We start from the raw sequence: 23,586 nt of genomic DNA on the forward strand, positions 1-23,586 counted from the left end.
ATGATGTCTCATGCTTTTTATTTGGCAAGACTCAACACTTTAAGATCTCTAGTGAGAATGGGATATAAAAAAATAATTCAGGAAAAAAATTCAGAATGGTGTTCCATTTAAAACTTGACCACCCTGTCAATCTGCTTCAATGGGGGGTAACTGTGGGTATTAACTTCAGAACATTAGGATGATGCAGAAAGGAGGATGCAGAATAGCATGATGCAGAGGGTGGGGGAAGGACGATGGGCACAGGGTAGCTGATCTGATTCCAACCATCCCACATGCTCCTACCCCTGGCTTCTCAATATGTTACTCTAAATCACTGGAGCCTCAAATGCTGAACCTCTCCCCATGAAGAACTGAGTGAGAGTCCATCTAAGAAGGACTTGGTGAAAGAAATACCTGGGTCTTGTTTTCCAATCAAGATGCCACATGGAATGGAAAGTCCTCTCTCTGACTCCAAATTCTCTTTCAACTCAGGTCATTAATCTCATCTACCCTCTTTTGAGCGCCATAGAAAACTTAGGTAGACCAGAAAGCCCTCCCCTTTGAGCCTGGGGTCTTTCTAGAGAGTCAGGCAGCTTTCTGCCGGCATTGCATCGATGGGGAATCCTGTGAGTCACATTCTTTCCAACATGCGTGAACCATGAAAATCTTACACCAAGTGAAGTCTTGTCCCCTTTCACACAGCTGCCCAGCTTTTGGTGACTAGAGGCCAGGAAGACAACAGGAAAAAGAATGCTGAACAATTCTACTCATTGAACCCAAACCTGAGGAATCAGGATTAACCCAATTCTCAGAAAAAATAAAAAAGACACTTCCAATCGGGATACAGGACATAAAAGATAACAAGAGTCACCACCAAGTAAGACTACAAGGCTTTTCGGAAATGGACAACTTTCTGAAACGCTTGCCGAAACTCTTCGTTAAACACAGTATAGATTATTGGATTGATGAGGGAGTTTAAGTAGCCTAGCCAGGTGAAAAAGTCAAAAAGGGCTGGGTGGATCCAGCAGGAGTCCCGGCAGATGGGGAGGACCAGAGATGCAACAAAGAAGGGCAACCAGCAGATGATAAAAGCCCCCAGAATGATCCCCAGGGTTTTAGTGGCTTTCCTCTCTCGGGCAGCGGAAATCCTCTTGCGCTCTAGGACACTATCGGCAAGCTTGATTTTCACGTGGTTGAAAAAGAGAGGGGAACCGGCTGAATGAGCGTGCTCCTCATGAAGGCTGGGGTTGAGCGAGCACAGCGAGGAGCCTGCAGAGCCTGTGATGAGATGGGCTGTGGTGAAGCGCTTCCCGTAGAGTGACGGTGGATTCAAGATGCGGTTCCGGGCGGCCCTGTAGATCCGGCCATAGAGGATGATGAGCAACAGAGATGGGATGTAGAAGGCCCCACAGGTGGAGTAGATGGTGTAGGAGATCTGAGAAGTGTTCACCAGGCAGTCTGATATCTCTTCATGAGCCCTGGCCTGCCGCCAAAAGAGTGGTGGGATGGAGATGCAGATGGAGATGGCCCAGACAATGGCAATCATGGCGGCCGCGTGGCCCGCTGTCCGGCGTTTACTATACTCCAGGGCATCCGTGATGGCCCAGTACCTGTCCAGAGCAATGACACAGAGATGCAGGATGGAGGCCGTGCAGCATGTGATGTCAGAAGACAGCCAGATGTCACACAGGAGTTGGCCAAAGCTCCAGGTTTGGGTGATGGTATATGGGATGCTGATGGGCATGACCAAGATGGAAACTAAGAGGTCTGTCATGGCCAGGGAGCCAATGAGATAGTTGGCTGGAGTGTGGAGCTTCCTGGTCAGGAAGATGGTAGTGAGTACAAAGGCATTGGAAAGGACAGTGGCCAGTGTGATGATGGAGAGGACCACAGCGAGAGAAATTTTGAGGACTTGGAGGGTCCCTGGATCCCAAGCTTTTGGAGTTTCTGTGGCATTCAGGGATCTGTTGGAAGTCCCCTGCAGAAGGTCTTCCACTGACTGGTTTGGTGGGGACATTCTAGGTGGCTCTCTCTTCCCACAGACTTTCACACACACAGCTCCCTCCTTCACAGTTGTCCTGTTCACAGAAAAAGGTCATCCTTCTGTTTCACGCTGGTAGGGGTCAGCCATCAGAACAGACCACAGTGAAAAGACATCAACACTTGACTATTTAAAGAACGTTGAGGTGACTACCACCTGGGAGTTAAAGGTCTTTCCTAAACCAGATGAATCCCAAGATGTCTCACTGTTCTGGAACTTTGCCCAGCAGCTGGCCAGGCCCAGTGGACACATGCTGGATTTGTTAGACATTTATCAGGAAATCACAACAGTGTCGGCAAAGCTCTGGAATTCTTGCCTTTGGCATTTTGGCTCCTTCCAAAGCTTGAGAGATAACTGGGTTTAATGAGAACTTCAGAATTTTCCCCCATCCTATTCTGAGAAGATTCTGGATTTCAGGTTGCCTTTGGGGAGCTTTGAAAACCAAAGACAAAAAGAAGAACCAGCTGATTCAGAGAGGCAGTGCAGTCAACAGCTCACAGTTTTCCCAGGTTCGTCAGGACCCATGATGAGGTACTTAACTTTGGTTCCTGTCCCACTGAAACGTTTTGAGCCTGAACAGACAAAACATTCCGGTTACCAAGACTCGAAGAATGCATGAGCTGGTAAGAAGGCAAAACAAACAGATCACTGTGGGTTCATCGAGAAGGGCACATGTTCAGAAGTTCTGGGGGTTAAAGAATGAAAAAAAGTAGAGTTAGGTTCTAGAAGGGCAACATAGACACTTGAGATCACCCATAAGATTAAAAGGACACTGCTGAGTGCTGGCAGTGATGCAGCGAAACTGGCATTCTCAGAAATGTCAGGAGACTGCAGGGGAGGGTAGTGTGCCTCACCCCCACAATTCCCAGAGGGGGTAAAGCGGCATAGCTCTTGGAAGCATCACAGGCTTGTTACAAGTACATGAAATCGGTCCTGTACATTGTCAATCAGAAATAGTCCTATTTATTCAGCAACAAAGGAAACTAAACAAAATTACTCTGTACACACACACTCACAAGCCACTGGGAAAGATATCAAATTGTTACAATGCATTTCTCTAAGAACTGGGGAGGTGGAGGTGATCTTTCTTCCATTCCTATGAATTTTCCGAATTTCCTAAAGTTAGTATGCATGACTCTTAAAGCAAAACAAAACAAAAAGAAACAGAAACATCTTTTTGTAGGAGTTCCTGTGTGGCTCAACGGGTTAGGTACCTGGTGTCGATGTTGCAACTTGGTGGTTACTGCAGCATAGGTTTGATTCCTGGCCCAGGAATTTTCACAGGTGTGGCCAAAAAAAAACAAAAACAAAAAAACCCACTTTTTTGTTAAGCAAAGAAATTAACTGCAAAAAGTAAAATCCTGAGCATTTTTCATGGTGAAAGTTTAAATGCAAAAAGTGTATTTGGCTTTCCAAATGAAAATTGGAAATTTAGTCACAAAAGTCTTTTTTTTTTTTAAATGATTTTTTAAAATTATTTATTTATTTATTTATTTTGCTTTTTAGGGCCGTACCCTCAGCATATGGAGGTTCCCAGGCTAGGGGTCTAATCGGAGTTACAGCTGCCAGCTTACACCACAGCCATAGCAACTCAGGATTCGAGCCGTGTCTGTGACCTACACCACAGCTCACAGCAACGCCAGATCCTTAGTCCACTGAGCGAGGCCAGGGATCGAACCCACAACCTCATGGTTCCTAGTCGGATTCGCGTCTGCTGTGCAACAACGGGAAATCCAGTCACAAAAATCTTGAAGAATTGTTTTCTTTTCTCCTTGGTGCCTGTAGACTTGAATCTGCGTTTCAGTACTTAGGACATGGGCAAGACCTTGGGGTCTGAAGTCCCTGGGGCCTGGCAGGCAGTCCCTGGAGGTATGAGGATGGCAAAAAGAATGTCAGGACCCTTTAGCCCTATCCACAGCCCCACTGTGTCTCCCCCTGCCTTGTGTGGAATGCTACAACTCCATCACAAATTCCTATAATTCATTTTATCTTTTCCAGGTCAACTTGGAAAATAGGTCTTGCCCTGAGAGCATTCACAGCCCAGCAAGGGAAGCAGGCCCATGGTTTCAAGGATCCTAGGATGGAGCTGGCAAGGCAGAATATATATACACATACATACATACTTTAAAAAAAATGTGATTATTATGTATGAATTTGTTTCCTAGTTTGTATGTTTTTCAATGTAATATATTTCAAACAATGCTTCATCAGTCGCTTCCACAATATCATTCTCTTTTCTTTTTAGGGCTACCCCTTGTAGCATACAGAAATTCCCAGACTAGGGGTCAAATTGGAGCTGCAGTTGCCAGCCTAAACCACAGGTACAGCAATGCGGGATACAAGCACACCCCAGCTTTTGGCAACACCGGATCCTTAACCCACTGAGCAAGGCCAAGGAGTCAATCTGCATCCTCGTAGATACTAGTTGCGTTCTTAACCTGCTAAGCCACAACAGGAACTCCCACAATATCATCCCTAAGGGATGCACGTTGTTCCCCTGGTTGCCTACATTAAGGAGAAGGGCTTAGGAATTTCCTATGGTGCAGTGGCTTAAGGATCCGGTATTGTCATTGCAGTGGCTCAGGTCACTGCTGTGGTGCAGATTTGGCCCCTGACCCAGGAAATTCCACTTGCTACAGGTGTGGCCAAAAAAAAGAAGGGTTTCAGGAGTCAAAAGGGATGGCATTCTTGGTGGCTGGAAAGGCAAGATCAAAGGCAGGTAGGGGATAGGGTTTGGGGGTGGCTGGCAGCATGTGTGGAAGGCAGCAGGGCACAAGGGAGAGTCTGGCTTGGATTGGGGCAATCTGGGCTCTAATCCTTGTTCTACCCCAGCCTTCCTAAACCTTGGACAAGTCCTTAGGTCTCAGATTTCTTCCCCAAACAGGAGCTACCCCATTTGCAACTAGGGCTGCTGTGGAGCTTTTATAGCTTCTGGCAAGGTCAGCCTCTGAAACCCACTAAAATGCTGAAAGGTATCAAGAATCATTATCATCCTACTCCCCTTCCTGTCTACCTGGCTCAGGGCTTTGTTGGGAAGGTTCAGTCTATGTCTGGTGATTGATTTGATTTGAAATTTTTTTTCTTTTTCAGCCGCCCTTTGGCATATGGAGTTCCTAGGCTCAGGGATGAGATCTGAACTGCAGCTGTGACCTATGCTGCAGCTGCAGTAATACCAGATGCTTTAACCCATTGTGTCAGGCTGAGGATCAGACTTGTGTCCTGGTGCTGCAGAGATGCCGCCAATTCTATTGTGCCATTATAGGAACTCCAGTTGATTTTAATCTTTTAATTTGTTTTAATTTTTTTGCTGCACCCATGGCATGTGGAAGTTCCCAGGCCAGGGATCAAACCCTTGCCACAGTAATAACCACAGCAGAGACAGTGCCAAATCCTTAACCAGCTAGGCCACCAGGGAACTCCTGATTGTTTTTAAAACATTAAGAACATTAAGAAGCTAAACCTGCAATGTGGTAGTCTCCCTCCCACCTCACCCCCAAATTGCAAGGGCTTCATTTTTAGAAAATATATGCCTAGAAGAGGGGGAAAATCTCAGTTTAAGAAAACCCATCTTGGGAGTTCCCTTCATGGCTCAGTGGTTAACAAACCTGACTAGGACCCATGAGGATGCAGGTTCAATCCCTGGCCTCGCTCAGTGGGTTAAGGATCCAGTGTTGCAGTGAGCTATGGTGTAGGTTGCAGATGCGGTTTGGATCCCATGTTGCTGTGGCTGTGTCTGTGTCTGTGGCTGGCAGGTATAGTTCTGATTTGACCCCTAGCCTGGGAACCTCCATATGCCACAGGTGCAGTCCTAAAAAAAAAAAAAAGAAAGAAAAAGAAAACCCATCCTTTTTCTTTTCTTTTCTTTTTTAATTAAGAAAGCCCATCTTGGAGTTCCCATTGTGGTGCAGCAGAAACGAATCCACTAGGAACCATGAGGTTGAGGGTTCGATCCCTGGCCTCACTCAGTGGGTTAAGGATCTGGCATTGCTGTAAGCTGCGGGCGGTGTAGGTTGCAGACGTGGCTCAGAACTGGCGTTGCTGTGGCTGTGGCTGTGGCCGGCAGCTATAGCTCCGATTCAACCCCTAGCCTGGGAACCTCCATATGCTGCGGGTGCAGCCCTGAAAAAGACGAAAGACAAAAAAAACAAAAAACAAACAAACAAAAAAATCTTAAGCCACCTGCTCTAAAACATTCCCAAAGTTTGAAGGATATTATCACAATATCTTTCATGAAGCTCTTAGTATGTTCCAGGTGCTGGGTTAGCCCTGTGGCTAAGAGTCACTCCACCTACGGCCCCCAACTTACAAATCAGCCAACCAGTGCTCAGAAAGGTGATATCAGCTGCCCAAGGTCATCCAGGTGGAAGTGGAAAAACTCGGTCCAGGGCCAGCTCTGAAATTTCCACTCATCTCCACACTGCCTCAGTTCAGGAAGAAAAGCCTTAAGGCATGTGTGCTTCTAGGAGCGTAGCTGGTTTGGGATCCCATGGTGATAAGTGAAAATGGTGATCCCTCCTGCCACCCTAACCCCCTTGTCCCATGCTCCACCCCAAAGACCCCTGGCTAAAGATTTCCTCCCACTTTGGTTCACAGGGGAAATGTGAAGTCGGGTTGGACTGTTTGGAATTTTCATCCCTCCAGATGGTCTGGGTGAGGCAGGTGCTGTCATGTCTCACGGAAGGCCGGCGCGCTTGCCTCACAAACCCAGGCGGTCACTCCTTGGGTTCCAGGCATTCCAGTGACCTCATTCCAGTGAAAGGTGTGGGCTCAGAAAGGCCTGAGAGGCTGGTGGGTGACATCTTGGGAAGAAGGACAGGGTGGATCGCCTCGGTCAGGAATGCCGGGCTGTAGCTTGGCAGGAAACTACCCGAATGATTCTGAGGCCTCCTCCCTCCTCTCCTGCCTCCTGTCTCCAGCCTGAACAAAGCTGGGGGGATTCCCCACAGTCCAGCTACCTTTGGAGATACAGACTGTAGCTCTACAGTCAACAACCTCTCTCTCATGACATAACAAAATAAAAAATACAAATTGAAACAACAGTGAGATTCCATCTTCAGCCAGCAGATAGATTAAAAAAAAAATTTTTTTTTTGTTTTTTTGTTTTTTTGTCTTCTTAGGGCCCTGGGTGTGGCATATGGAAGTTCCCAGGCTAGGGGTCGAATTAGAGCTGCAGCTGCCAGCCTGTGCCAGAGCAATGCAGGATCCAAGCCATGTCTGCGACCCACACCACAGCTCAGGGCAAGGCCCGATCCTTAACCCACTGAGGGGCCAGGGATTGAACCCATGTCTTCAGGGATACAAGTTGGGTTCGTCACCACTAAGCCACAAGGGGAACTCCTGATAAAAAGTTTTAATTGAATGGAGTCCTATCAGTTGGTAAAGATGTAGAGCAACAGGAATTGTCACCTACCGCCAGGAGAGTCTAAACCGAAGGACCCTTGTTAGCAAACAATTTGGTCCTAAATCTAAAGATGTAACGATAATCTCATGACTCAGTCATTTCACTCCCAGGTATGTCAGACAGAGAGACTCCGAAGTGTTCCCCAGCAGATGGAAGAACAGTCACGGTGGGACTGACTGTAACAGCAAACAACTGGAAACCACCCAAGTGTCCATCAGCAGCGGGATGAAAGGCAGGATTTGGCACATTCCTACGATGGGTGCTACAGAGAAGCAAAACTGGGTAAACCAAAGCGCCTGCATCAGACTGGATGATTTTCACAAACATAACACTTAGTGCCAACGTCAAAAACGTGCCAGAAGAAACAAACTGTTTAAGGATATAAATATATGTGGCAAAGCCATAAGGAAAAGCAAAGAAACATTAAATACAAAACTCAGGAAAGCCGTTATCCTTGGAGGGGAAAGGAGGTGGGAATGTAATCCCAGAGGGACTTTAAGGTATCAACGATGTTCTATTTTTTTAAGGTGGTGGTGAGTACATGGATATTTATTATTATCCTTTAATCCAAATATATGGCATACTCTTTTGTAGGGGATACGTTTTATAATTTTTTTCTTTTTTCTTTTATGGCTGCAGCTGCAGTATATGGAAGTTCCCAGACTAGGGGTCAAATTAGAGCTGCAGCTGCCAGCCTACACCACAGCCATGAGAACACTAGCTCCTAGCTGCATCTGCGACCTAGGCCACAGCTTGCAGCAACAGCATTGCCGGATCCTTAATCCACTGAGAGAGGCCAGGGATCGAACCAGCATCCTCATGGACACCATGTTGGGTTCTTAACCTGCTGAGCCACAAAGGGAACTCCTTGTAATTCTTCTTAATCAATTTTTACATTATAAAAAGAGAACCGCACTACCAGCATTGGTAGCATTGGAACCATACTTCCAACCAACTGATACATTGATTTTGGTATATTAATATCTAATGATATATCTGAGTCCTGAAGATCTGGGTTCTGGGTCCAGCTCTGCCACTATCCAGTGGGGGAATCACGGGCAAATCATGATTTCTCTTTGACCCTCAGTTTCTTCATTGGTAAAACGGGAACATGAGCATGACTATACTGCCCCAAGGGGGTATTAGTAGTTCCACTAAGACCATGTATGTGATGTGTTGTAACCATAGAGTCCTAAACAAACGTAACCATGGTAACAGAGCTGGAGGCAAGTGGCTAAGGTGGTCTTAGGTCCCAATCTCCACTGCTCCACTTTCTTGCTGTGGCCATTGGGCAGGTCACTTAAACTTATGTCCCTCAGGGATAGAAGTGATAATTTACACCTCATAGGAGTTTGAGGAAAAGTGGTAAGAACATGTCAGATCCAAATGCCCAACATAGTAAATGCTGACTTCTCTGATTTCTCTAGGTCTCTTGTTCAGGTCTCCTCCCTCGGCAGAAATTTTAGTGAGTGATGTTGGCCACTGTCAGAACTACCAACCATACCAGGGAGTTTACCCTCACCACACCCCCAGGGGCCAGCACGGCAGTAGTGAGGACCTTCCTCAGCCTCCCCCTAGCCCAGCAGCATATCCCCTGGAGTCCTGATCATACAGACTCCAGCCACATCAGGTAGCCCCTGGCTCCAGCATCTCTGCAGAGGAATGGGAGGGGAAAAAGCAGGCAGACAGACCTGGATCCCAATCCCAACTTGGTCCACAGACCACCTGTGACCACAGCTGACTGACCAGGGTGGACATGTGAGCCAAAATGAGCCCAGGAGATTCTCTCTTGGGAATTTAGTACAGAGACTGTGAGCAGTTGGGCAGAGAGATGATGGAGGGGGAGGAAGTCAAGGATGCTGGGGTGGGAGTCAGGCCACAGCTATGACCATGGCCAGGGCAAGTTTGCGGGGGGGGGGGGGAGCAGAAAAGCTATAAGTAAACAAAGAAACAAACAAAATAAGGTCTGCAGAGAAAGATAGGAAAATGGAGCAGAGAAAGGAGCAGAGAGAGAGAAAGGGGAACAACCTCCAGGCCCAGTGATGCTCCTGACCCATGAGAAGCCTCTGGACCCAGGAAACCTCATTTGAACCAATTCACACTTCTTCTAGTTAAGCCAGTTCAAATGGACCCAAGAGGCCCTGAGAAAGAGTAATCAGATCGAAGATTTTCAGTTCCTCTCCACCAAACAATCCCTACTGTGGGATGGAGGCAAGTCATTTCACCTCCTGCAGTTTTCTTTTCCTTTTCTTTCTTTTTTTTTTTTTTTTTTAGGAGCACACCTGTGGCATATGGAAGTTCCCAGGCGAGGGATTCAATTGAAACTGCAGCTGGAGCCTACACTACAGCCACAGAAACCAGGGATCTGAGCCATATCTGTGACCTATGCTGCAGCTTGCAGCAATGCCAGATCCTTAACACACTGAGCAGAGCCAGGATCAAACTCCTATCCTCAGGGACACTGCCTGGGTTCTTAATCCGCTGAGCCACAACGGGAACTCTCTCCTATGCTTTTCTTTTCTTTTTTTTATAGGTATAATAGTCTATATTAAACTGATAACATAACTTTGATCACATATAAAGGCTCTCCTAATGTATCCTCAACACATTTTATGTTTTTGATGTCACACTTTATCATTTCTTATATAGTGGATCCATTAACAAATTATTACAGCTACAGTTATTCTTGATACTTGTATCCTTTAACTTTCATAGTATAGTTAAATGATTAACAGAGTATTACAATATTATAGTATTCTGAATTTGACTATATGCTTACCTTTAACGGTTTGCTTTATATTTTCATGTTACTAGTTATTGTCCATTCATTTCAACTTTAAGAACGTTTTTAAATGATTTTACTTTTTCCATTATAGTTGGTTTACACTGTTGTCGATTTCTACTGTACAGCCAAGTGACCCAGTCACACACATATATATATTCTTTTCCTCACATTATCCTCTATCATGTTCCATGTGACTAGATATAGTTCGCTGTGCTGTACAGCAGGATCTCATTGCCTCCTGTGCTTTTCTTCTTCATCCATAAATTGGGGTCCCAGGACCTTACCCCCCAGAACTGCTGGGTGGATTCAGAGAAGGCACAGTGGCTGTCACACTGCAAGTGTCCTTTTCATTACTCTTAACTAAGGCTTCCTACCCAGTGTTCCACCCATTCAGCAGGCAGGAAGATTAGTCACCTCCCCTTTCAGAAGGATCTTTATTTTAGCTGAAGCAAATGACAAAACCTTGGCAGAAACAAAGAGGATGTATGGGTTTAATGTATCCTCAGAAGCACATCCGACCTTTTGGAGGAAAAAAAAACCAAGGCCATGATAATGATTTGTTGAAGTAGAATAACTCCCCCACAGAGGAACTGGTGTCTATTCTTTCCCTAGAAGCTGGTACGGATGAGTGAGACCTGGAGGGGGAAACCATAGTCCCCAAATCTGAAGAGTGCTTATATCTTATAAAGCACACCCACAGCTGTTGGTTCATCCCTTTCTCTCCTGCAGGGAACCTCCATGGTTCTCAGCCTTCTCCTCTGTAAAATCAGGGTATCAGGTCTATCTTCTGGGGGGGGGTGTCAGGCAGGTGGTATGAAATAATACATGTGAGAAAAGCTTTAAAGTTTTAACATGAGTGTGTGTCTATCAATCAATCAATCAATATCTGAATGCAAGTTTTGAAATCTAATCAGTTGCTTTTGTGGGGGGTGGGGAGCCCATGGCATATGGAATTTCTATGGCCAGGGATCGAACCCATGCCATAGCAGCGACCCAAGCTGCTGCAGTGACAACACCACATTCTTAACCCACTGTGCCACAAGGGAATTCCTGTGATCAGTTTCTTGAGCACGTCAACCTTTCACCACAGTTTCTCTAACTATAAAATCTGGAAAATGTCAAAAAATAAAAAGTAAGAGTTCCGTGGTGGCTCAGCAGGTTAATGATCTGGCGTGGTCACTGCTGTGGCACAGGTTCAATCCCGGCCTGGGGACTTGCTCATGCCACAGGTATAGCCAAAAATATAAAAATTAAAGAAAAAAAAAAAGTAGCCAAACCTCTGACCCAGAACTTCCACTCCCATTTACATACCCAACAAAAACATGTGCGAATGTTCACCAGAAGGCATGTGCAAGAATTGTTCATAACAGCGTTACTGAACAACTCCAAACTGGAAAGCAGCCAAACAAACATCAACAAGAGAATGGATAAATACACTGGGGCACATTCACACAGCAGAATACCACATGTCAGTGAGAATGAGCCCCAGCTCCCCACCACACAGAGCCACATGGATGAATCCCACAGGCATACGGAGAGCAGAAGAAACTCAACATTATGGCTCCCACGTGAGTCAGACTTCATCAAGATGATGAACTGAATGGGGAAAACTGACCTACATGGATGAAAGTCATGCTAGTGTTTTGTGCTTGAGGGGAGGGATGTAGTGACTGGGAGGGAGCATGAGGAGGGCTTCTGGGTGAAGGTCATGTTCATGTCTTTTTTTTTTTTTTTTTTTTGGGTCTTTTTGCCTTTTCTAGGGCCGCTCCCATGGCATATGGAGGTTCCCAGGCTAGGAGTCTAATTGGAGCTATAGCTACCCGCCTACACCAGAGCCACAGCAATGCGTGATCCGAGCCGCGTCTTTGACCTACACTACAGCTTATGGCAACGCCCAATCCTTAACCCACTGAGCAAGGCCAGGGATCGAACCCTCAACCTCATGGTTCCTAGTCAGATTCGTTAACCACTGTGCCATGACGGGAACTCCACGTTCATGTCTTGAACAAGGTCTATTTATTTTGTGAAAATACACCATGCTGTACACTTGTGTTTGGGGCACTTTTGTTTGGTAAAAAGTTTAGCCACAAAGGTAGTGGTTAAGTGCCAAAGAACCCAAGGCACCAGTTCTAGTCAAAGGGAGACATTGACCTGAACCTTAACCTTTTGAGCCTAGTTTCTTCATGTGAAAAATAGGGATGATAACAGTACCAAGGCCACAGGTGAGCTGAGTAGAAAGCACCAGCCAGGTAGTAGGTGCTCAATACATTCTATGTATGTATGTACATATGTATGTATGTATGTATGTATTGCCTTTTAGGGCCATGCCTGGATCCGAGCTGTGTCTGCAACCTACACCACTGCTCACGGCAACACCAGATTCTTAACCTACTGAGTGGGGCCAGGGATCAAACCTACATTCTCATGAATACTAGTTGGTTCGTTACTGCTGAGCCACAACAGGAACTCCAACACATTTTCGTTAGTTGTAATTAATAGTCCCTCCCTAGGAGCAAACAGGATCTGGAGGGAACCTTTAAAAAACAAACAAACAAACAAACAAAAACACCAAAAAACAACTGCAGGACAGCATATGGAAGTTCCTGGGATAGGGGTTGAATTGGAGCTATAGCTGGGGCCACAGCCTCAGCAACACTGGATCTGAGCCACATCTTGTGACCTACACTGCAGCCTGGGGCCATGCCAGATCCTTAACCCACTGGATGAGGCCAGGGATCGAACCCATATCCTCACAGAGACTATGTAGGGTTCTTAACCTGATGAGCCAAAACAGGAACTCCTGGAAGGATCTTTTAAAATGATATAAGCCAATTGAAACAGCTGAAACTGCTGAGGCCCAGAGAGGTGGGTGATTTGCTCGAGATCACAGAGCAAAGTCCCACTTCCCTCTCAGCTCGGTGTTTCTACTACCCCACACTGCCTCCATCTTGTCAAGAGGAGACATATGTTTTCTTGCTTCTTGCTTCTGGGCTCAGCATGGACTAGCTCTGGCTAACAGAGTGAGGCGGAGGTGACAGTGAGCCAATTCCAAATCTAGTTCTCAAGAGGCTGTGTGTGTTTCTGCTTGCACCCTGCCATCTCCAGGAGAAGAACATGTGTGGGCTAGATACCAGTCCCTAGAGGAGGAGATAAGACACATGGAGCAGAGCTGCTCATGCTGTTGGCCCCAGTCAATCCCCTCTGAGAACAAAGCTCCTCCACTGATGGGCAGACACATGGGTGAGCCCAGCTAAGATCAACAGAAATGCCAAGGACAGTTCGGATTAAATCAGTCAATTTCCAGATGCATGAGTTGTAATCAATGTCATGGTTTTAATCCATGGAGTTTGAGGATGGCTTGTTACACAGCCAGAGCTGACTGATAGAGTCCTGTCATTCACTGAATGACTAAATTCCACCAGTACTACTGCCTAAACCTGACTCTGCCTTGGCTCTTTTCCTTCTCTACCCAGATTGCCACTGTCTTTTTGTAGGCCGATGGCTTTTCTGGCTTCAGTGGTCTCCCTGCCTCCACTCATGCCTCCTTTCCATTCTCTTACCGTATCACATCTGGAATCCTCCTTGTAACAAGTCTAACCATGTTACTCCCTTAAAATAGTCCAGTGGCTCCTATTGCACCTGGGATTAAGTTCCAGCTCCACAGCTTGGTTTAAGGACCCTTCATAAACTGGTCTTTAATTACATTTCCAGCATCACCTCCAAACCTAGCTGGCTCTGACCTGCACACCCCAGCAGCACTGATTGGCTCGTTTTTTTCTCTAGCACCCTGCTGTCACACCCATGCCCCAGTGCTGTTTCCTGCCCTACACCTTTGTCTCTGCCGTGTCCTCTGCCCGGAAATTAAGTCACCCTTCAGGAAGAAGCTCTGGCATCTCCCCAGGAAGCCTGTTTTATCCTCCCCCCACCCTAGTCATTCTGGATGCCCAGAAGCTCTTCCCACACAGGGCTGTCTCTATCACTGGACACTAAGTGCAGGGACATATCTTATTAGCTCCTATAGCCCTGACGTTTGGCCTAGGGCAAGAGGTCAATAAGTGTGGCTCAGCGGTTAACAAACCCAACTAGGATCCATGAGGATGTGGGTTCGATCCCTGGCCTCATTCAGTGGATTAAGGATCTGGTGTTGCTGTGAGCTCTGGTGTTGGTCGCACACATGGCTAGGATTCCGAGATGCTGTGGCTGTGGCGTAGGCCAGCAGCTGTAGCTCAGATTCGACCTCCAGCCTGGGAACTTCCATATGCCTTGGGTGCAGCCCTAAAAGCAAAACAAAACAAAAAAACCCAGATGTCCAGGCCTTACCCCTGAGGGGTAGTGTCCAGGCACTGTAAGTGTTCAAAGCTCCCCACATGTTTCCAAGGTACAGCCAGGGTTGGCATCCACTGGCTTGGATGATCTCTGATTATCTTCATCACTGGCAAGCTGGTTATCTTTAAAAGGCCAAAGGCAGGTAAAGCTTGTTCCTCTGTAACAGGTAGGGCAACACAAGAAAAAAAAAAAAAACCCTGCCTACTTTCAGCCTTGCCCTGGGTTAGCTACCAGCCTCAACAGGGAAGCGACCACCTCCAATGACTAAATGCATTCAAAGGCTCTCACCAGATTGTCCCACGCTTGTGAGAAAGGGGGCAAAGAGGTTTTCAGCTCTCATCATCTGCCCCTACTACGTACTGCCCCTTGGGGCAGAGTTGCTTTCCCCATTTTGCAGATGAAGAAACCAAGATCCAGAGAGGTGAAGTAGCCCAAGGCCACAAGGCAAGCCCAAGGTAACACGTGGCACAGCTGGGACTGAGAGCCAGCGCTGAGACACTCTAGAATAGCCTCATGTGGACACTGAGGGCTTGAAATATAACCACTGAGATGTACTGCTGTGAGTGTAAAACACACTGGATTTCAAAGACTTAGTTCAAAAAAGAATGTAAAATATCTGATTGATAATTTTTCTTTTCTTTTTTGGCTGCCCTGCAGCATATGGAGTTCCTGGGCCAGGGATCAGATCCGAGCCACAGTTGCAACCTAAGCCAAAGGCCAGATCCTTAACCCACTGTGCCAGGGAATTGAACCTACGTCCCAGCATTCCCAAGACGTTGCCTATCCCACTGCATCACAGTGGGAACTCCAAACTGCATTTTTTTTTTTTTTTTTTTTTTTTTTAGGGCTGCACCTGCATATGGAGTTTCCCAGGCTAGGGGTCTAACTGGAGCTACAGCTGCCAGGCTATGCCACAGACACAGCAAGCCCAGACCTAAGCCGTGTCTGCAACATACACCACAGCTCACGGGAACACCAGATCCTCAACCCACTGAGCAAGGCCAGGGATCGAACCCAAAACCTCATGGTGCCTAGTTGGATTCATTTCCACTACACTACGACGGGAACTCCTTCGTTTTTTGTTTTTTTGTTTTTTTAACATGGCTACCTCTAAATTTTCTAGATCTAAAATTACATGTGTGGCTTGCATTGTATTTCTATTGCAGAGCATTGCTCTAGAACCCAGTGGTTACAACCAGGTGATACCGCCCCCCAAGGGTTATTTTGGGACTCTACTCTCATGAAAGAAATAGTGTAGTCCCAGGAAAGGGTTGGGATAGTACAGGGTGCTGCCGTGTGGGCAAGGTCAGGAATAGCAGCAGTGGTAAAGTGATGGCCAACATTATTAAGAGCTTGCTATGGGCTCCTAAACTTACTGTTTAAAGCACTTCTCCCATATCAACTCATTTAAGTCTGATCACAACCCTCTGAAGTTGAAGCTATTATTACACCCATATCCCAAGGGAGGAAGCTGAGGCTCAAAGAAATGGCTTGCCTAAGGTCCCAGAGCTAGGGCACTGGAGATCTAGAACGGGAACCTGGCTCCAAGCTCCATCACTCAGAAAAGGTGCTGAGTCAAGTCAGTTCCACTCCCTTCTTTATTCACAAATATTTAACCACACATGCTGGTGCACAACAGAAAAATCTCTACTGGGTACTTGTTATGTGCCAGGCTCCATCATTCTTGCCCGAATGGGGTCTCTCTCTGCCAGGCCCAGTGATGGGAAGGTGCATGACACCTTCATCCCGCACTCAGCACACAATCCTCTGCCTGCCTTCTCTGCGTGGCCCAAAGAGAAGGGCAGGAGGGTGGTTACTGCAGTGCTTCTCACACTCGAATGTATACATGCATTACCTAAAGTCTTATTAAAAATGCAGGGGAGTTCCTGCCATGGGTAATGAGCCTGACTAGTGTCCATGAGGACGCGGGTTTGATCCCTGGCCTCACTCAGTGGGTTAAGGATCCGGCATTGCTGTGAGCTATGGCGTACGTTGCAGACGTGGCTCTGTGGCTGTGGTGGAGGCTGGCAGCTACAGATCCAATTAGACTCCAAGCCTAGGAGTCTCCATATGCCGTGGGTGACGCCCTAAAAAGACAAACAAAATAAAATAAAAACACAGGGGTTGGAGTTCCTGCTGTGGCACTCAAGATCTGTGGCATCTCTGTAGCATCTGGCCTGATAGAGAGGGTCAAAAAAGAAAAAAAAACAAAACAAAAGTGTAGGAGTTCCCTTCTCGTTCAACAAGGACTTGAGGTCACCACTGCTGTGGCTCTGGTTACAGCTGTGGGGTGGGTTTGATTCCTGGCCCAGGAACCTTTCCCCAAAAAAATGCAGATTCTGATTCTGTGGGTCTGAGATTCTGTATTTCAGACAGGCTCCCAGGGGATGCGACTGCTCCACTGACCACGCTGAGTTGTATGAGGGGTAACAGTAATGCCAGCCCTGAGATTAAGAGGGATCATGGTGTCAGAGCAGGAAGCACTCTCAGGAGTCATCGGCTCCAACTCCCTGCAACTCTATGTGCAGACATAGAAAGAGGGTAAGACACTTGCCCAAGGTCACACAGAGTTACACACAGAGACCAAGTCCTCAGACTCCCACGCATGCTCCTTCCACAGCCTCCTGTCTGCAGCAGCATCCAGGACAGGAGCATCCAGATGCTCTCACGCCCATTTCACACCACATATGCTTCTGACACTTTCAAAGTGTCTCCCCCTCCTCCCATCTGAGTTTCTGCCCTAGGGGAGTAATCCTGGGAGTAGACTGGCAGGGCAGACCACACTCTACAGGCAGCCTTTAGGGCTGCATCCCCTGGCCCTGGAGCTCAACCTGCCCCTCCCTGCCAGATGCTACACATCTGGGTCCCTTAAAGGGACTTGAGCTGAGGAAGTGAAATTGTTTTCAGGACAGAGATGCTGTCTTCTCCAGACTTGGATGAACAGCGTGCTAACAACAGGAATTCATTTCCTAGAAATTAAACACTGAATTTGTTGGTGTTTACAGGATCCAAAGCCAGTATTCACCATCTGCTTTCCCTGCTGGGAGGCACAATACAGTCGTGATGAGAACGTAAGCTTTGGAGTCAGGTAGAGCTTTGGAGTTAGGTGGACGGACTCTGCTTCCCAACTCTGCCATTTATTAGTCCTGTGACCTTAGGCAAGTTACTCAACCTGTCTGAGCCTGTTTCCTCATCTATTCAATAGCTCTTTACTTAAGGTTTACATGTCAGCAAGAGCAACACACGTGTGGACCCTGCTCTTAGGAAGACACAGAAACCCTCCTAGAACCTGGGACCACAGAGGATGACAGTGGAGCCATGGGAATGTAGGGAGGACAAATAACCTGCTGCAACCCTAAGATCCCACCCCCCTGCCAAAAGACGTTCTGAAGCTGAGCTCTGGAGGACAGATGGAATCAGCCCAGGTGAAGAAGAGCTGAACCTTTCCTGCCATGCATGTCAAATCCTTTATCTTCCTTTCCTATTGCTTATCTATCCAGAGATTGCACAGTCCAGCCTTCTTCTCATCCTCCTGTTGACCCGCACTCAGCAAGAGACCCCACCTCCAGCTTGGCTGAGACGTCCTCTTGCAAAACACATTCTCTCATTCCTCTGAGCTGTTCCCTCTACCTGAAATGCCCTTTCTCTCATTTCCTCCACCCTCTCCGGAAGTTTCTCTGGATGCTAGAGATGGAACTAATGCTCCCTCCTCCGCACCCCACGGGTCTTCTTACACATCACACTGGACTCCCCTCGACTGGGCTCACCTGCTGACTGCCTGTCTTCCTGTTGGTCTTGAGTTCCAGAAGGGAGGGGGGACATGTGAGTCATGAAGCCCGGGGACCTCTGTGTGGGATACCCTTCTGCCTCAACCACCCGTCCAACTCCACTGTCACCCTCAGGACTAAATTCAACTGACTTCTCTTTGCTGAAACTTGTCCATTCCTTCCACCAAAGCGGGGTCCGCCTTTCTCCTCTATGCCAGCTGGTGCCTCCTGTCCATGATTCATACTGTACATTCTCTTCATCCTCCAGTGCTCGTGGGCCTCTCTCCCCATGAGATGTTCTGGGCTCAATATTGACAGTGGTTCAGTAACAATTTACTCAAAGAATGAATGAAAGAAGCACAGTGACTGTTTTACTTTTGCACCCCACCCCTTGCTTATACCTCTGGCTACAAATGTCCTTTGGGCATTCCTCCTGGACGTCCCATAGGGAACCTATACTCAACTGAGCCACAATCTTCCTCATCCACACTAGCCCCTCCTGACTGTTTCTTCCTTTGTAGGCATTATCTGTTCTTACTCACCTATCCTCAACACTTGGAATCTTTTCCCCTTCTTCTCTTCCTCCCCAGCACTTGTTTTTTTTTTTTTTTTTTTTTTTTTTGGCGGGGGGTGAGGTATGCAGCAGCTTAATGTGGGATCTCAGTTCCCAGAGCAGGGATTGAACCTGGGCCACAGTAGTGAAAGCACCAAGGCCTAACCACTAGATCATCCAGGAAACTCTCCTTCTCTCCTCCAGCATGTAACCAATTATCTCCCTTTTATAAACGAGGAAGCTGAGGCTCAGAAATGTAATGCAATTGGCTCAAGGTTACACAGCAAATAAATAGTCAGGTCTAGGGCCTTGTTTTGAACAGCCCAGACTCCCTAACTACCTAGCCTGACTCTCACTCCCCTACAAGTTCTGTCTCCTCTTCCCTGACTTCTCTACACGCATTTGTCTTGGTTCAGGCTGTTCCCTCTGCCTGGAAGAGCAATCTTTCCCATTTCCCTTCCTATATAACTACGGTAATCCACTCTCTGAGGCCCTTCTCAAAGCCACTTCCTCTAGGAAGCCTTTTCTGATACAAAATCTCCATCCTTTAAACCCTTTCCTGACTCCTGGTTTGTTTGTCTCGTACACCTGTGGCTGGAAGCTCCTTGAAGCCTCACCTATTTCCTCCCCGCTCTAGTGACTGGAGCACAATAGGCTTGCAGTCAGCACAGGGTAACTCTTATGCAAGGCTTATGTAATTACATTCCCTCTCTCCTGTTTATTTCAGAAATCCAAAATCCTCACCATGGCCTGCAAGGCCTTATATGATTCCCCCACTCCCCAGCCACCCCTCTGACCTCATCTCTTACCAGCCACCTCCCATTCAATATCACCTCCTTTGGTAAAGCTTTGATCAGCCAACATTAAGTATCTCTCAACCTTTATCATATCACCGTGCTTCATGCTCATTTTAGGACTTAACCATATCTGATACTTTCTGCCTGTTTGTTTATGGCTTGTCTCCCCTGCGTCCCTCCCCCCCCACACCTTCTGTCTAGCTCACTGCTATATCCCCAGGGCCTAGAACAGTGCCTGGCTAACAACAAACATGGATCAGAGTTCTCATCATGGCGCAGCAGAAACGAATCCGACTAGGAACCATGAGGTTGCGGGTTCGGTCCCTGCCCTTGCTCAGTGGGTTAAGGATCTGGCGTTGCCGTGAGCTGTGGTGTAGGTCGCAGATGCGGCTCGGATCCCACGTTGCTTTGGCCCTGGTGTAGGCCAGTGGCTACAGTTTTGGTTAGACCCCTAGCTTGGGGACTGCGGGAGGGGCCCTAGAAAAGGCAAAGACAAAAACAAACAAACAAACAAACAAAAAACCAACAACAAACATGGATCTACAGCTTGAAGAGCGATCTGGGCTGGAGACATACATAGCTGCATCTTGTGCACAGAGGCGGTAACTAGAGCCCATGGGGCAGGGAGAGTGTCTACCACGAGGCGAGAGGAGGGCCTGGGAGGGCGGAGCAGCTAATGGCTGTAGAAAGGAGGATGAACCTGCAAAAACAACAGAGAGAAAGGAGGAAAAACACACGGTGGTGATAAGTCACAGGAGCCAGGAAAAGACAGTGTTTTCAGGGGGAGGAGCAGTCCGCAGAGCAAGTCAAAGATTGAACAGTGTCTGCTGAATTCAGCTTCCTGGAGGACACTGATGACCTTGGCAGGGCTCTGCCCCTCTGTGGGCCTTAGATGGGAGTCATCTCTGCAATGAGAGGGACCTCTCATGTCCTGGGAACTCCCAGCTCTGAGAATCTGTATTTCTTTTCTTTTTTTTTTTTTTTTTGCTTTTTAGGGCTGCTTGTGCAGCATACGGAAGCTCCCAGGCTAGAGGTCGAATCAGAGCTGCAGCTGCTGGCCTACACCACAGCCACAGCAATGCCAGATCCAAGCCGTATTTGTGACCTACACTACAGCTCATGGCAACCCCAGATCCTTAACTCACTGAACGAGGCCAGGGATTGAACCCGCATCCTTAAGGATACTAGTTGGGTTCGTTACTGCTAAGCCACAACGGGAACTCCAGAATCTGTATTTCTGCTCACATTCACATCATTCTCCCTAGGAAGCACAGTCATCCATCTGTGGCCTGGGAGAGAAGGGATGAGCCAGCCTATCCACCCTCATTATTTATCCACCAGGCACCTGACAAACTGAGGAAGCATCTCTGTGTTTCTGGGCTTGTCTATGCACCTTTAGGAGGGGAAGAGGCCCTAGGCCTTTTCAGCCATGTCCAGGTGGCCTGCCCCCTCCCTCCCATGCCATCCTGTAGGTCCTGGCTTCCCGATGCCTCCATGACAAAGACCACCCACTTCTCCCCAACAGCTGGATAAGACAGAAGGCTGCAGAAGACCCAGGTGCTCAGATGGCTTTTCTGGCTGCTGTTGGCAAAGAGTCCCCTGATGTCCTTGTGAGGAAGGCTAAGACCCTGGCTAGTGGCTGGGCCACCCAGAGGAGAGCAAAGACCCACAATGCATGGTCAATTAAAAAACACTGGAAGCTGACGGCAATGAAGAGAGGGAGAGGTTGCTCCTGCCAACCAGAGCAATGATGGCCACCAAAGCCTGAGCTGTTGTCTGCGGCCAGTGCTGTGCCGAGCAATGACTCTCTTTGATTTGCACAGCAACCCAGTGAGGTGGCCGTTCTAATCCTCATTTTACACGAGAGAAAACCAAGGCTCAGAGAGGTTATGGGCTTTTCCAAGCTAATAAATAGCCTAGCCCCGTTTGCTAATGCAGCTAGTCTGACTGAGAGCCCTTGCTCTTAATCCTTGAACCTCCCCAGAGCTGGTGATACAAAGGACTTTAGTCTAACATTCTCTTAACAAGCAGTATGACCTTGGGCAAGATTTATTCCCCACTCTCTGCACCTGCAATAAAGCAGATTTCTTAGTGTCTTTCCATTTCTGCCATTACGTAATTTACCTGGGATTTGCACTGAACTTTACAGTTTTTAAAAAGACATTCAAATTTTTTTCCCACAGATCCTGCAGGGTGGGAGAATTATCCTCTCCATTGGACAGCTGTGCAAATTGAGGTTCGAACAGACGCAGTGACCCGCCCAAGGTCACACAAAGCGAGTCAGAACCACCACGCTAGTCTGGAAGCCGAGGCTCCCCGCTAGACGCGCCTCCGACTCCCCTACATAAAGGGGCGGCCCCGCGGCGCTGGGACCTGGCCGACAGGGGGCGGCGCCGGGTTTCCCTCCGCCGCCTGGGGCCACGTGGGGGCGTCGCAGCCCCCGGCCCCGCCAGATCTCGATCCCGTTCACCGCAATCGAAAAGCTTGGCAGGGATCCCGCAGCCGCCCCCCGGGTGCTGCCTCGGCCCACCCTCCATCCTGGGGCTCCGGACCGCGCCCCCGACGCGCCCCTCCAGCTGGGCAGGTCCTCGGGGACCCCTTTTCCGCGCGTGCCCCTCCCGTCCGAAGGTGCTGAGAGGTGGGACACCTGGGCCCGCAGGGCGAGGAGGAGAGCGCCACCTCCCCGACCAGCTCACACCGGGACGGCCAAACTGCGAGCCGCTGCGTGGGCCCCGCACCCCCTCCCGGGCGCCACCAGGTTCCAAACGCTTACCCGCTTCGGGGCACGCAGGTGCGGACCTCGGCCTCGCCCTCGCGGGTCCTCTTCCGCGAGCAGTGCCTTGTCTCCTCGCCGGCGGCCGCTTCTTCATCGCCGCGACCCCCAGCGGAGCTCCGGGCCCCGCCGCCCGGGGGGGCTCCTCCCTGGCCCGCGCCTTCGCTCTCTCCACCTCTCTGCGCCCTGCGGCTCCTTCTCCAAGCTCCCCTTCCCGCGCCCGCCGCTCCGCCTCACTCCCCTCCCCCAGCTCCTCCCCCGCGAGGCTCCCTCCCCCTCTGCCCCCCGCCCGCTGGGAGGGAGGCTCGGCCCCTTCCAGTCCCGGCCGAGAGGCGGGGAGCTCCGAGCCCCCGCCTCCGCCCTCGCCGCAACCCCAGTCCCGGGGGTGGGTGGGCGCTAAGGAAGGGAGGTGGGAAAGGCACCAGACGGTGTCGGTCCTCCCCGGAACCCACCTGTAGAAGAGAGGACGGGCTGGGTCCGGAGGGTGGTGAGAAGTGGGCCCTGCCCAGATACCTGGTGAAGCCTCCTCCATCAGTCCCTGTCCCCTGTGTTTATCCCTGGCTAGATATCCCCCCCCCCCCCCATTTAACAAATACTTACTGATCTCTGTGTCAGGTATGCGCTAGGCACCGGGGACAGACCAGTGAACAACAGATATGGGCCCAATGGCGCTTACATGAATGTCCTGTGTAAAACGTACGGAGGGCTTATAGAGGTAAATCGGATGGAGGGAACGAAGCCGGGAAAAGAGGGAGAGAGGTGCAGGCTTGCGGATCAGGGGAGGCCTCCCTGGGAAGGTTGCATCTGAGCGAAGACAGGAGGTGAGGGAGTGACCTCTGCAGAAAGATGGGGAAGCAATAGCGACGCCAGGGGAGTCAGTAGTAGGAGTTGAGGTCAGAGAGGCAGGAAGGGACAGCTTCCTCCCTCATTCAAGCAGCAGATTCTCAGCGAGCGACCCAATCTCCCAGGTTCCAGCAGGTGTTGGGGGCTGAGATGAATCTGCCTGGTTCCGAGAACCAGTTTGAGAGAAGACAAAGCACAAAGAGGAAAAACGAGAGGTTCAGGAAAAGGCACAGGGCTGGGCACACCTAGGTTTCGCACCCTCACTTGGAACTGGCCTTCTGTCTCCTTGTTCTTCATGTATTTCTGAGCCTTGTTATTAGG

At 48.7% G+C, this 23,586-nt stretch overlaps 2 protein-coding genes across 7 annotated transcripts in view; both read right to left on the minus strand.

Moving 5' to 3' along the window:
• Positions 1–22,661, minus strand: part of LUZP1 (leucine zipper protein 1) — a 139,069-nt gene extending 116,408 nt beyond the window's left edge. For both annotated transcript variants that reach the window (XM_021095509.2, XM_021095506.2), the window contains exon 1: positions 22,423–22,661. The gene's annotated coding sequence lies outside the window, so the exon portion shown is untranslated. The remainder of the gene's footprint in view (positions 1–22,422) is intronic.
• Positions 2–22,661, minus strand: HTR1D (5-hydroxytryptamine receptor 1D). Of its 5 annotated transcripts, none has more exons than XM_084958646.1 (3): positions 22,423–22,661; positions 20,226–20,349; positions 2–2,592 (listed from the first exon to the last, which is right to left on the minus strand). In XM_084958646.1, the coding sequence occupies exon 3, from the start codon at positions 1,994–1,996 to the stop codon at positions 863–865; it is 1,134 nt and encodes a 377-aa protein (XP_084814772.1). In that variant the 5' UTR covers positions 1,997–2,592; positions 20,226–20,349; positions 22,423–22,661; the 3' UTR covers positions 2–862.
• Positions 22,662–23,586: the final 925 nt, after the last annotated feature.

Source organism: Sus scrofa, chromosome 6 (assembly GCF_054392235.1).
Source record: "Sus scrofa isolate SSC_HxYL_T2T_F1_AM1 chromosome 6, Sscrofa_HxYL_maternal_Yorkshire_Landrace_v2.0, whole genome shotgun sequence".
In the NCBI taxonomy this organism is placed as follows: Eukaryota; Metazoa; Chordata; class Mammalia; order Artiodactyla; family Suidae; genus Sus; species Sus scrofa.

What these genes read in the sequence shown, in the direction of transcription:
- HTR1D (XM_005653367.4), bottom strand. Translation starts at nt 1,996, where the DNA reads ATGTCCCCACCAAACCAGTCAGTGGAAGACCTTCTGCAGGGGACTTCC.